We start from the raw sequence: 14,987 nt of genomic DNA on the forward strand, positions 1-14,987 counted from the left end.
ATTTCCGCAAGTATAATTGATTTATTATAATTAGAAGTAAAATACACAAACGTTAATTCCTAATTACTTGATAGCAATCCTATAGTGTTTGGTTAAGTCCGAACCGATTATCAAGTAGTCATACTTCGTTGTTGTATTGTCTCGATCTTGTATCCATAGTCAATCACACAAGTTTTCTTGTTGTCGTATTGTCTCGATCTCATATCCATAGACGATCACACGAAGTGTGAACCGATTTTTTGTATTGTCTCAGTCCATATACAATCACTTTCGGAGAAAGGACTTATAGGTGGAATTTTTTTAGATTGAGGTATATTTGGGTACCCTCGTCTTTTCACCCACAATTATATGAAATTGGATTGGTAATCGAACGACGGAAAACGTGTTGTTTTGATGGAATGATGGCTAATTCTATGAAATTAGATATAATTGAAAATCTATGGGATACCAAAACCCAACTTTTTCGTTCGGCAACCTGTATAGGAAAACTTATTACAGTGCAAGTACACCAATTGAATGATCCTTGACAACATGTATATAGAGTTAATATATTAACCTCTACTCAATCAGTATGTATATAAACACAAGGTCCGTAAACCTGACTGTTAAGCAGAGTACTTGAACGATATCAAAAATTAATATCCAAGATAAAGTCTGAGACGAAGAGAACTTTGCAATTACTATCTATATTGCCTGAAAGAGATTACGAGAACCTCGATAACAAAAAAGAAAGATCAGGATTCACGAACTATAAAGGTAAAGATAGTCGAACTTGTCTTCACGAATCCCCAATTTCCTATGTTTCTCATAGGAAACCTAAGTCAGTAGAGGACGACTCTATAATCAAATAGGACACAAAGTGTCAGAGATTGAATTTCCCAGATAACAGAGATGTTTTATTTATAGTGTTCAAAGACCAGGGTTTGCTTAAAATTCAAGCTAACTTGAGAATCAAGTAAAAACTTTGGGTCTTCAAAATACAATAGAAAAGTATACACATAGGTTCGGTTAGGGAACCGTGTATAATGACTGTTCGGTTCGGCAAGTTAGTCAAAGAACTAAAATCCATTTGATGTTTATTTAAACACCTAAGAAATTAATCATGATTCATACACGTAAGTATTTAAGTGATCAATGAAGTCTTAGAAGTGTTTAGGAGATTTCTAACAATGTTAAACATATTAAAATAATAAGTCTTTAAGTATCTATTAAACATTATCCGGACAGTTGGTACAACGGTTCGCCAATTGTAAGGTTGTTCACGAGTCAGGGTGTTACGGTTCGTGAACCGGGTTCGCCAACCCTTCTAGACTACCGAACTCAGTTGACAACGGTTCATGAACCGGGTTCACCAACTGCTAGCCTATTTATCCAACTTATGAATTCAGTTCACCACTGTTCCCCCACAGGTTCGTGAACTGTTCTCAACCGAACTTGCAGTTTTCGAATTGGTTCGCCAAACTCATGTATTTCTGTATCTCAGACATTTTTGGTTTGCAAACTGGTTCGTCAACCTACCCTGAGTAGAAATATCAGTAAGTTCATATTTCTCTCTTATAATGTTTGAAACATTCCCAAGTGATATGATTATTTGCATGAGCAATTTTCAATTGATCCACAAATTAATTCATAGAACTAATATTGTTAAGAACCTTTAAACATTTAGTAGACTAGAAATCATGATATAATTTTGATCATCTAACATTGACAACAAGCTTGAGATAGCAAAACTTGTGGGTTCAACCGAGCAATGCTCTAACAATAATCAAACACAACCTTAAAGCATCCATAACGGTTTATAACTATACTTGATGAATGTTATATATGTTTTCGACGGTAACTGAAACTGATCCAAAATATTAAATATTCAGTCGGCACATATTGGAATTAAGCTTAAACTTCGACAGTATATTAAACCTCGTCAGTAAAAATAAGAGTACACTAACTTTCCATATAAATCGTTAGATAATGGATAGCCGACGGTTTTTCAAAGCCCGTCTCGTTTAAAATTAATCCACAGCTGGATTTAAAATCATGCCCTATCTTCTAAAATCTAGTTTTCGCGTAAAGTTACAATTCCTACTGAGTTAAATTTAGCAGTCCTAAATTTGTATTGTAAATATACCAAATGAGTTTACCATGGTATATACAATACCTTTAGCATTTACACAGGCGAATGTTTTTGTCGCTCTAACAATATTAGAGCATTGTTGAACTAGTGGATCTGTGACCATCAGATATAGTATATGTGACGTCATCTAACCCCACAGATAACCATGACTAATTTCATTAAATTTCTTCATCTTCTTATGATGTCAAATTTGGCAAGTTAAGTAAAACTAAGGGCCTAATTCTGAAGACGAATACGAGTGCTCGTATATGAAGAAGAATACAGATATGCTTTAGGTGACAACGAAACAATCCCACATGTACTGATTTTATGTGGCTTGTTTTTTTCATGTGATGGTACTTTCATCTATCGTCCTTATCTTCCTAATTACTCCCTTCGTCCTACAATAGATGACCTATTCATTTTTATATTTTGTCCCATTAGAGAAGTTCTTATGGACTCAACAAACTTGAAGTTTGTTGATTTTGCTCCCACTATGGACTCAACAAACATGAAAAATGGATGTACAAACCAACAAATTTGTTGGTTTGTTGAGTGAGTTGGATCATGTAGCGCACGCGTGGTGTAAGTCTAGGTGGCCTTGGCACCAATGATGGCGCTTTTCCTTGCAACGCCAGTTGTTACTTCACATGCCAGAGTTTTTCCTTAAAGCGCTGCGTTTTTCACAGAAGCGCCAACGGCTGAATCTGGACGGCTTAAAACTCTTGTGATCTAACGGCTATAATTTTTGAGTCTATAAATACTCTCCATTTCAACTCCAAATTCACATTCACACATCTAGTCTTCTCTTCTTCTATGAGCTTAAAAAAATTCTTCAACTTCAACAAATTTTTCAATTCTTGAACATGTCTCGGCCCTTGTTAGTTTGGCGCGCTCCATATACTAAAGAAGAAGATGAATCTATTTGCATAAACTATGTTTTTTTTTATTTACTCAGCTTGCTTCAGCAAACTATCCATGGGTGAATTTCTGGGCGGTTATTCACGGCGGGTTCTGCAGTGATACCCGTAATCCGAGTCGTCGTGATATATGCGACGTAGAAAATCTCTTTCATACAATTAAGAAAGAAGTAATTGAGTTTGTAGCTTTAACCATACAAGCCAATCGATATAGACTGAGAGGTCAAACTGATGCTGAGATGGTAACAAGATCTTTGGTTGAATGGCGAAGATGGAAAAATGTGGCTTTTCCTTTCGAAATCCTTAAGGTATTGAACAGTTTCAACCCATTGTTTGAAGCTAATGTAGTCTGCCGTAATTCAGTGAAGCTAATGTAAAACGATTAATTTTAAACATATGTAATTTCATTTAATTCAGATCGTCGTACTTTTAAAACTAAAATTACAAATGTACCAGAATTAAAAATTACAAACAGTCTCTCTAACATCGCTCATCGCTAGTTCTCTCATTGTTATCTTCTGGAGTCAAGAATTCTCCAAGACCTGGGGATAGACCTGCGATATCCCTAGTTTCCAACATAGATAATAAATTTCCATAAGAAGATAAAGATGGTTGAACAATATTAGGCGATTGGAAAACACTCGATCCTCCAAGCATATAAGATGTTTGTTGTTGTTGTGGCGGTGGTGTATAGCAATCATTTGGGTTGTAGGGAGAGAATGATGATGAAATGCGCCTAGGATCTAGCCGAAATACTTGAGATTGAGATACATGCACAGTTTATGGTGAAGTATTGTGTTGTATGTGTGGTGAAGAAGAACTCTGTCGTACTTGTGTTTCTCCCACCACTGTTTCATCACTATCGTGCCATGATCTGTTGCTCCTGGTGGAATCGGAATACTGTGACCGCCACCCATCATCATTTACAGTTGGACTCAATCGGATCATTGTATCCTCGTGCCATTTCCGACACACATTCAAGTGTATAACCCCCATTTGTCGAGTCATCCAATGGTACTCGTTCATTTGGTTCCGCAACTCTTAATCAGTGGCAGTGACATTGTAGTAAGGATAATCACGTTCCATAGATTGGGAAACAATGGGAATCGTGGTTGGCTCACCTTGTGAAGTAATACTTGGCATCTCCCAAAGAATTTCAGGCATATTTGACGAAGATGATGAAGAACTTACATCTGTGGTGGGGTAAATCATAAAGCATGGCTCTTTTGGAGGTGGCTAGTTAGGAACGGTATTTGCATCATGGGACAGGCGTGATAACCCTGGGAAATAAAACCCATAGATGTGCATCTCATGTGTCCCAATTACAGGCTTCGCAATCGACTCGTACCATCTGACATACTGCGCTTCACTAATATCCCTCTGTGTATTTAGTTCATATCTCTCCCAATTGGCTCTTCTCAGCCTTTAAAAATCTGATCTAGAGGTTTTGCATATGTTGTGGCGGGTTAATTGCAATTGCATATATACCTTGAATTTGGTACTGCACTCTTTCTCCCAAGTACCAAACCCCTCTTTCTGATTCTGGAGTGTAAAAAACAACTCTACACAGAGAATAATCAAGAATACATTGTCCATGATTAGCACCATACTGAGGAAAATCGATGTAAGGGTGAAAAACGACGTTGTTGTGTCTCCGAGTCATCTGATGAAACCTCTGGGAAAAAAACTGGAACCCGAGACGTCGCTGCCAGTGTCCTTCGCTAAGTTGGTCGAGATGTACATATCCAACATTGAAAATCTAAGGGTATCGTCTTTAAGGATTGGTTTACTAACACAGAAGTAGGTATACCACCAATACTGCAAATTACTCCATAATTTTAGTATTTTGACTTAATATACATTTGCTCATAAAAATTATTTAGATTTAAAAATAATAATTTTGATATTTACCTCTATGATGCCCCAAAAACTAGTGAAGTTATCTCCGCCCATGGATGCTTGATCCAGCCCACAGTACAATTCTGCTAAAATTACAGATCCCCGGTCGTAATCTGGTGCTTTGTCAAAATCTTCTAACGCTTGAAGCCAACCATCAAGAGCAACACAAGTTGAGTTTGGAAAGAATGTCTGACCCAGTACCCATAAGATAAACATCCTTTCGAGTTCTGGATAGTCATCTACATGTTCTGGGTTTCTGGGTTGGAGAAGGAAATACTTCAACGCTGAACATTTAATCCCACCTCATTTCAATTGTTTATAATCTTCACGTATTTCTGAATCTATAAACGAGGGAAAAAACGCCTCCCATTTACTATTTGATATCCATTCGTCTTGGTTGAATGGTGGCGGCTCTCCCATTCCACTTGGGATCCCACAAATGAAATACAAATCAAGGGGGTAATTCTTATTACAAGTATAATATCAACTATGATTAATTCTTTTGATTATTTAATAATTATTTAAATAATATAATTTAAATTAAGTTAAACAAGCTTACCAATTTCAAAATCCAAAAAATGGAATGTTTGCGACGTCTCCCACCACCTTTCTACCACTGTTTTCGGAATTATATTGTTGTGTCTTCTAGACTTCACACTACAAAACGCACGCCAGGGATATCTGTCAACCCTTTCTCGGACTTGAGGAGGTAAAACTACATAAACAGCCTTTAAGTCCGAAAATCCACCTCTCATTCTAAAATAATCCTCAGAACCGATCTTGAAGTCCCGACACATGACCTTGGAATATTGATGGAGCAACAACGACACTCGGCAAAGCAAACTCTGCTTCCCGACTTTGAGAAAAATCTACACCTATAGGAGGCCCCGGTGCCGGTTCATTTCTTCGACCTCTTCTCTTCTTTACACTATTGACCTCTTTTTTTAAAATGCCGCTCATATTGTTTCAAAAAATTTTGATTTAGAAGAGTTTCATAAGAAGGAAATAGTAGTGGTGTGACTGAAAATGAATTCAGTTGCAATTTATAGTTTTGAAAATACTACCGTTGGAATTGTTGGCGTTAGAGAATCGACCGTTAGAGAATCGCCCGCGTTGGTGTCTTCAACGCCAACGGTTCTGTCGCCAACGCCAACGCCTTGGTTTTCAACGTCTGCGTTTTTTCTAACAACGCTAGCGTGTGTCTGAAGTACGGGCTCTTGATGATCAACCGTTGAGTGCTTTACCATAATGGAAAAACCAGATTGGCCATCCACCTCGCTCAACAAAAAATTTCATTTGGCCATTTCCATAGGAATTGCCCTTAATAGGTAAACTACCTTTTTAATTGATTATTGTTAGCATAAGAAATATGTATAATTTGATAGTCATGTTTATATTCATTACGTATGTATTTTAAAGTTCATCTCAACGATATAAAGTTTACGAATATCAATGTATCATTTGAGAGATAAATCATTTCTAAATTTCACTAATTGTTATCCATAAGGGTATAATTATTAAAAAAAAAACTTAAAAATATTCTTCTCTCCTCATCGCCTTGAGAATTGTGCAAACTTGAACTAGGGAGTATATTATACTGATACCCATACCCTCCAATAATAAACACATTGATCAGCCATCAATGACGCCTCCAGTGACAAGTCGATTTTGCAAAACAGAGTTCTTCCCATCGGCCCTCAAGTTGCAAGGGTTCTAGCAGGTTCATGGGTTATCCCAAAAAATTACTTTTTTCCTTTGATTTCAATTAGATATACATAAAAGATCATCTTCATATATACTTATTATGCTCTGTTCAGTTGAAGTATGTAGAAGCAATTAATCAAACAAATTAAAATTGGAACGTGAAAAAAGAAAAAAAAAACAACTACGCATCACTAAGGTAATGGTGGTTAATCTGTGGATTAGATGACATCACATCTACGATATTGACGGTCAAGAATCTGCTAATTCAAAAATGTTCTAGCAATATTTCCAGCCTCCTATATAGTATAATTTTTTAGCATAACGATTATGGTGCTCTTAGGCCAAGCACAATGGTAAGCGATTTCGCTTAGTTGTAGGAAATCCAACTACTATGGTCTTCTGTTTCGTTTTATTGTAGCGAAATTCTTTAGCTACTGTAAGGAGTTTATCAAATATGACCCCCCCTTAAGCACCCCATTCTCCACGTGGAAACTTAGTTTCCGTGTGATTTTGAACGGCTAGTTAGTCTCCGCTTCCAAATTTTTAGTTTCACTCTTAGTTTTTCACTTTTAACTTTTTTATTTTACTAAAATTCTTCTTTTTTTTCCTATTATATTTCCTTATTTTTTCTTAATTTTTTTATCTATAAATAATATTTATCTAAATCGGATAAAATAAAATTTGGAAAAAAAAGAAAGAAAACGAAAATTGACATTCCGTATAATTCCGCGAAGGAATGCCCATCACCCATAACGAGGTGCGCCTCCCACCCATTTCACTTAGCTTTGAATAAGCTATAGCGAAGGGAAATGCATTTGCTATTGTACTTGGCCTTAAGATCAAAGTCACCCGTTCTGTCACAGTTATTTGAATCGGGACGCATTAACTTTGTGATGGGTGCATCCAGCAGTTATCTTCCAGGAATTAATTTACTGGTGGCAAGAAATTAGGATTTAGGACTATACATACGTTGAAAAATGTATTCTCCGAAAAAAATGGAGAACCGTAAGTTCCGCGGTCAAGCGCGTGATAGAGTTCCCCCGGTCTGAGTGAGCGCCTGTATCTATTTACATCATGAAGTATGCTGTGGTGAGTTGACACGGGAGTGGACCCCACAGTCCACTTACACAGAAATTACAGTACTTGACAATGACCCACGCCGATGAAAATATCTCCCATCCAAATTTGGCATATCTACGCGCTAACGCTCAATAAGAGAGATACTATGGTCCAACTAGAGTAGCGCGCGTGAAGTTCAGTATAAATTGAAGATATTTCTGCTTTAACATAAAGTGATGTTAGAAGAAAAACTAGGGTTTCCCCCAACGTAAACCAACATGGAAGGTCTTCTCAGAGATGTTATTCTATATTATTTTTCATCAAAGTTAATTTCTTGATGATTAAACTCTTCGATTGATTACATATGTAGTTATTTGTGGGCCCACAGAGTTTTGAACCGTCCACCTCTCTTTGATCAGAATAGTCTGCATGGGATATTTGTAGGAGGATAGACAGTGAAGTGCTCGAGTGGATATGAAAGAGGATATGAGTCATATGACTATGGAGGATATACCTATTCTTTGGAATAGCAAAAGTATCAAAAACTTTTCAGAAGATTTCCCTTCTTCTGTTTGAATACTAGTATTTATTATGGTTGTTTGAAATCTGACTCAACTTTCTCTGCGGCTGAAGAGAATAGTAATGTTTATTTCTTTTGAGAATGTGCAACTCCCGGAAGTCTTTGACAGCATAAAATGCGGGACATTTTTATTCATTCATTCGTTTGGGTCTTTTGTGACACCGTAAAGACATAGAATTTTATAATTGGTTTTACGGGACATGTAAGATTTCTTCAATAAAAAGTCAATTTCCGAAATCAAAAATAAAAAAAAAAAATCATAATTTGAAAATAACTTTCTTTTAGTATAAAAAAAACGGCTACTTTGTGAAGCAAAATCTTTTTACTTCTAAATTTTAATAACTTTTAAGACCGAGAAAACATTGTTACAAAACAAAAGATTATCAGTAGATAATCAAATTTTTTGGCTTTCAATTCAATACAATAACAAAAGATTATCATTAGATAATCAAATTTGTTGGCTTTCAATTCAATACAATAATACATAGTACAATTTTTTGATAATCCAAAATGATTATGAGATCGACAGCAAAATTCAGCGACTTACATAGTTGCCACGCCAGTGACACAAGGATACATCTGGACTATGTTAGTTATCCCAGTTTTAGAATTTTCCCTAGGAAACGAGGTTTGACACGTCGACACGCAAAAGATTTAGCTCGAGAACGACCCGTGAGGGGTTCGTGATACAAGCCTTTTCGTAGAGATTCGAGACAACCCTAATTTCATTATGACTGTTAAAGATCTCGACCCAATGTAGTACGGCAACATCACCCAGTAAACAATCTTGAGATGATTAGATTGTAGGGCGGAAAATAATGTCACAATGTTTGGTGTGGTATTTCTTAGCATAATGCATTGTTCCAATTTTATTTATTTTATGACTTTCATCTTTTCACCGTAAGGTCACTTTACAGATGAGTTTTATCATCCGAATGTAAATGTAATTAAAATGTTGGAAAACTAATTTTCCAAATGGTAAAGCTAATATTGATGTTGCTATATATGTACCGGTATGTTGATTATGTAACATTTGCTTTCACCCGATAAGCAAGTGCAAGTGGAATTGCACACCTGCGCATAGGCCTGTCAATATTTGTCCGATATCCGGTATCCGTTTCCGAGTATTCGAGATCATATAGGATTTTATCCGTTTTATCGGATATTTCTTCCTTAACATATCCGTTTTATCCGTTTTATTTGTGATACTATCGTATAGGAACTTATTTATAATTTATCCTAATTTCGAGTCTAGTATCGGATATTGTCGGATAAATATCCCATAAGCGTCAATTATGAAAATGTTTTACAAGGGTTTTTAAGCTTTTTTGTTATAACCGGATATTTATCGGATATCCGACAGCTTAGCCTATGGAATTGATATCTGATTTTGATATCCTATAGGATATTATCGGATATCGAATATCCGGTAGTGCTTAACATGTCGGATATCGAATTTCTAAATATCCGACGGATATTCTTCCATTGACAGGCCTACCTGCGCATCGTATATAGATTGGTTATAAACTATGCTCGAGATATTTGTGTGAAAATGGATATTTGTGCAGTGGCGGTTGATTAAAATCATATCTGATATATTATTATAAGATCGATCTGTCAATAATATCTCCAAATAGATATTATTTATATATTAGTATAAAATGAAGTTGGTCCAAAAAAGTGAGAAAAATCTTGAGAGCTACGTACATCATCCTCAGTCTCACTGCAGCAGACACCCCCATCCATATATAGTTCTATTCCTTGTTTCCTTCACCACTGTCTTTAGGACTTTCCATAAAGGGCAATCTACTAATAAGCTGTCATTTATAACATATATAAATATCCCTGCAACTTGGTAAGGTACACAGACCCTACTGCTCTGCATCACTCTATGCGTAAGGGCAAGGCCACAACACACAAGAACCGAACACTTGTAAAAGAAAATAAAATGATATGATGAAAAAAATTGCAGGAGAAAATTGTCTGTGAATTTGTGATGCTAGCTGTTTTATTTTCTGACTCAGATATCCCAAATGTGATTTGTAAGAGCAACCACAGTCATGAGACGGACCAAACACCAAAAGCCAGACTAAAAGCCAAAAAAAATTGGTATTCTGGGTGTTCAAGCGCAATGGGGACGACCAGAATTTGGTGAAGCGTAACTTATACGAACGCTTGATGCGAGACGGAACTTATACTCACGTTTCTTGACCGAGCGTCTTTATAATATGCGTCTGAGTGAAACGGAGTTATTACGTGCGCCTGATTGAGGCGCAGGTATAATTCACGCCGAACATGGGACGGCGATGGAAAGTGCGTCTACTGGGACAGAGATGTTATGTGCGTCTGATACATACGGAGATAGAAAGTGCGTCTCCGTCGGGCGGACATAAAAGGTGCGTCTGGGTAGGGCGGAGATGAAAGGTGCGTCTGGGTCGGGAGTATACGTGAAATCCGTCTGAGTGGGGCGTTTATGGAAAGTCCGTCTGAGTGGGCACAAAACTGACGCTCATATTACGTGCGCTCATAATGAGGATGTGGATGATTGAAATACACAAGATCCGGTACCTAAGAAGAAATTCAAGAGAATAAGTAATTTCCATTAGCTATCATGGAGCCAATTAGAAAATAAAGATTCACAGCTGACAAGTTGTCAGCAAAGAAATTTGTTTAATTAAGAAGCTAAAAACAGGATGAATTAATCTGTATAAGCTTTTAAATATCTTACATGGGTTGGCATTAACAAGCATCGCAGCACCTCCAAAATCACAGCTAGTAGGTACTGGATTCTTCTGATAGTAACTGTTGAGTAACAAACGCTCATATTACGTGCGCTCAAAACAGACGTACATTAAAATTACGTCTCACACAGGCGTACTGGATTCTTTTGGTCCGTCTCATGACTGTGGTTGCTCTAGTTCAGGCGTAGATGCAATGGCAGAACCAGTCAAGTTTGTAACAGAACACTAGTAGCACCCCCAGAAACGTAAATCGCTTTACACCCACGGTTTGTACTAGCAATCAAACAACCTTCAATAGTAGCCATTGGTACTGAATATTCTCTCCCATCAAGTAACAACGGACCAGCAATACCAACAGACGTTAATAATACGTCCGTCTCCCGCATACGGTCATAATACATGCGCCCGGACCAGGCGCTTTTAGTAACTGCGTCCAAACCAGGCGTTTTTAATAACTGCGTCTGCTATGGGGCGTAGGTTTTATCTACGTATGGCCCGGCGGTGTTTATAATGACGCCTAACTCAAACGCTCTATATACATCCGCCCCATTATCATACGTTATTTATACGTACGCCCGATGTGGAGCGTCCACTATACTTCCGTCTGAAATCATACGCCCACTATACTTCCGTCCCACTATTAATCATTTTAGTCTGGGTTGGCGACCACATTTGGTCGCAAACCCTAATTAACTGGACTAAATATGGTTTTAGTCGGTACCACTGCGGCTGAATTTGGGACCAAATTTGGGTATAGTCCCCAAATTTGGTCATGACTGTGGTTGCTCTAAGCCAAGTGAAATGACAAAATGTACGAATTCATAAAGGTGTAAAGAGTAAACTTTAGGTTATGATGATTCCGACCATCTAACTCAATTTTTTACTCCCTCCGTCCCTAATTAGACGACCTATTTGGTTTTAAATTTTGTCCCATAAATAGATGATCTATTTTTGTTACTATAAGAAATATGTATAATTTGATAGTTAATTATGTTTATATTCGTTACGTAGGCGTTTTAAAATGCTTTTCAACGATATAAAGTTTACGAAAAACCGTGATATAGTTTAAGAGATAAATCATTTCTAAGTTTTACTAACATCCTTGTCTTAAAAATTGTGCAGTTTACAACTAGGTCGTCTAATTAGGGACGGAGGGAATAGTAAATTTCTAATAATTTAGTTGGATATTGGTCCAAATCCTAATCAGAGTCATGTAAAAATGAGTGTGAGAACATGGTCATAATAGTAAAAAATTTGCTCACGTGTTACTCGTGCATTTTTTGAGTTAATATTAGGGTTACATATGGTTATTATGATAACATTTACAAAAATATTTGTTAAATGAAAGCATTGCTTAAATTTACGGGAGCTGCTACACTCACCGATTATTCTCTCGAGTGATATCCCGAAAGGGAAACCAATTTAATCTGGCCGCTCCTCTCAATGGCCGCTCCTCTCAACATCTCGATGGGTAAAGGCTGAAGTGGGTCCCATTGCACGTCTCTTGCAGGATTATGGTCAGGAGAATATGTCGGTAAGTTTATCATTTTCGTAAATTTACTGTATTGATATATGCATATGATGCCACCTATGTGTCTGACGCAAAAAAGCGTCATACGCGAGTCTAAAGCACATGTAACCATTTTAGGCATGTCCATCCTACATCTTAATTGCAGCAAAATCCAACTACTATAGCCCTTCACTTCACTTTAATGTGACGATTTCGCTTCACTTCGCTACAAGTAAAAATGGATTAGATCTGATGCACTTTGTAATTAAGAGTTGAGACAAGAAAACTGAGTTTTTTCCATTTGAAGAATTGCTTTACAGGAACTCAATTTCCGTGACTTTTTTGGGCGGATATTGAGTTTTCGTTTTCAAAATTTCAGTATTATATAAAGTGTTTTACTATTCCTTTTTTCCTATTATATTTCTATTTTTTCCTTTGAAATTTTTTTACCCACAAATAAGATTTATCTAAATCCACTGAAATAAAATTTGTAAAAAAGAAAAATTAAGAAAGGTTTTGCACCATTTGCAGGGAAACTGAGTTTTCGTATATGTAAGCTAAGGGATGCCCTTCCCCTATAATGAGGCGCACCTTTATGCTTGCCCTGAAGACAATATAAAAATATTAAACATCCTGCTAAAAGTATTAGGAGCTCTTGAACTTCAAAATTTAACACTTAAAAACATGTCACAATGTGACAATGACAGTTTTCTTTGAAACTTTATGTAATGGGCAATGCCCTAGTTTGATTTAGTTTATAAACGTTTCTTCCTTTTATTAAGAAAAATTCAGCCCTGTTCTACATAAATACTATTAAATTCTTATACCACTCATATACTCAAGCTGATTTATTTTACACACCTCAATATTAGAAATTCAGTTCTGATTACATTAACAGAAGAAATTGGCCGTATGATTCTGAAAATCAAGAAAAATTCAGCCCTGTTCTATATAAATATTAAATTCTTACACCACTCATATACTCAAGCTGATTTATTTTACACACCTCAATATCAGAAAATTCAGTTCTGATTACATTAACACAAGAAATTGGCCGTATGATTTTGAAAATCAAGAATACCTATTTAAGTAACTGAATAAATAATATGACAGCTTTAATATGTTTATATAGTTATGATGAGATATCAACTTTCGTTGCCTCGGGCCTAAGCACAATCATAACGATAGCAAGTAAGAGGATGTGGAGTTATATATAACGACATTATGTCATCTTCTTTCAGGTCTGCCAATTTGTAGCTCAGTTTCCACCTCATGAGAATCTGGAGTAATTTCATAAGGTGTTATTTCCCTCTTTTGGTGCTGTGGTTCCCCTTGTCGAGGCCCGCACTGTTACGGCAAAATGAAAGATGGTCAGTCATTAACTAGGTAGCTTTGAGCTTGCTCTTCTCTCTTTTATCACAATCAGACTTAGCTCCGACCCTTGTTGTTTCTCCCTAAAAAACTCATGCGGTTCAAGCTAAGTATGTTTGCACATGCTCAAATACAAACTCCTTTCTATCATGGTATTCCACAATTGGATGCTCTCATTTTCACCATTAAAATCAGGTGGCAGAAGTGAGTGATTCCTCACCTCTGCGGAAATAAATACAACCAAAATGGTTGTGGGACTTTATAAACTGGACCAGAACTCGTTCACAATTTGTACTTATCTTTTTTTTTTTAAGTCTGAAAATGAAAATAAAACTAACTAAAATTACCTTCTCGCATAAAACTCCATTCTCTTCTAAAAGCTGCTTTTCCTGAAATGTCATGCAATATCATTTGCAAATTACTATCAAGCATTAAAAAAAAAATCAACGGAATGTGCGAATCTAATAAAGTGACATGTAATGTGTCAATTTACCTTTTGTTTTAGTTGCTCAATCTTTTCCCTATATAATTGATTCTGAAGTAAACAGGAAGACATCAAAGATATGTTTATTTTCAGTTAGTGTTTTTCGAGTTTTAAAGAAATCGAACATGATAACGCCGTGATGGATTACACCATTTTACCTTTCTTGCCCTGATATTAAGTAGGCTCTTCTCCAACTGATTCTCAGCTGTCTGCAATTCGTCAATGGAGCAAGATTCTAAGCCTTCTCCCATTAGCTTCCTACAAGAAATTGTTTCCAAAGTTCATAAAATGAATTTAAAGCAGGCAACTCATTCCAACAAAAAATGCACTACGTTGAAAAGGCTCTCGTCTTTGAACCTTTTAGAGGCTTCAAGATTCTCGATCTTCTTTGCGAGGTTTGCAGCTTCATATTTCAATTGCTGAGACAAACAAATAGTTAAGATATCAGGAGTGCGTTAACATTGTCAATTACCGAAGAAACAGCAAAGAAAAAAAAGAAGAAGAAGAAGAAGAATATAGAAGAAGTGGTGATTCTGGTGAATGAACTAGCTCTTTCACGCTAGCAAGGGTGATAAGGTGACAAAGGACAACAGTATACACTGGATGCTA

General features: G+C 36.5%; 1 protein-coding gene across 2 annotated transcripts in view; it reads right to left on the reverse strand.

Moving 5' to 3' along the window:
• Positions 1-14,987, reverse strand: part of LOC113275028 (MADS-box protein SOC1-like) — a 45,598-nt gene that overhangs the window by 24,732 nt on the left and 5,879 nt on the right. Inside the window, exons 4-8 of one of the 2 annotated variants that reach the window (XM_026524452.1) lie at positions 14,736-14,797; positions 14,537-14,636; positions 14,388-14,429; positions 14,242-14,283; positions 13,440-13,870 (exon numbers count right to left, since the gene is read on the reverse strand). In XM_026524452.1, coding sequence (XP_026380237.1) covers positions 13,751-13,870; positions 14,242-14,283; positions 14,388-14,429; positions 14,537-14,636; positions 14,736-14,797 — 366 coding nt within the window. In that variant the 3' untranslated portion in view covers positions 13,440-13,750. Of the gene's footprint in view, positions 1-13,439; positions 13,871-14,241; positions 14,284-14,387; positions 14,430-14,536; positions 14,637-14,735; positions 14,798-14,987 lie in introns of those variants that run through there. The other variant, XM_026524451.1, reaches the window with a different exon arrangement.

The sequence above is a fragment of the Papaver somniferum genome, chromosome 4 (assembly GCF_003573695.1).
Source record: "Papaver somniferum cultivar HN1 chromosome 4, ASM357369v1, whole genome shotgun sequence".
Lineage (NCBI taxonomy): Eukaryota > Viridiplantae > Streptophyta > Magnoliopsida > Ranunculales > Papaveraceae > Papaver > Papaver somniferum.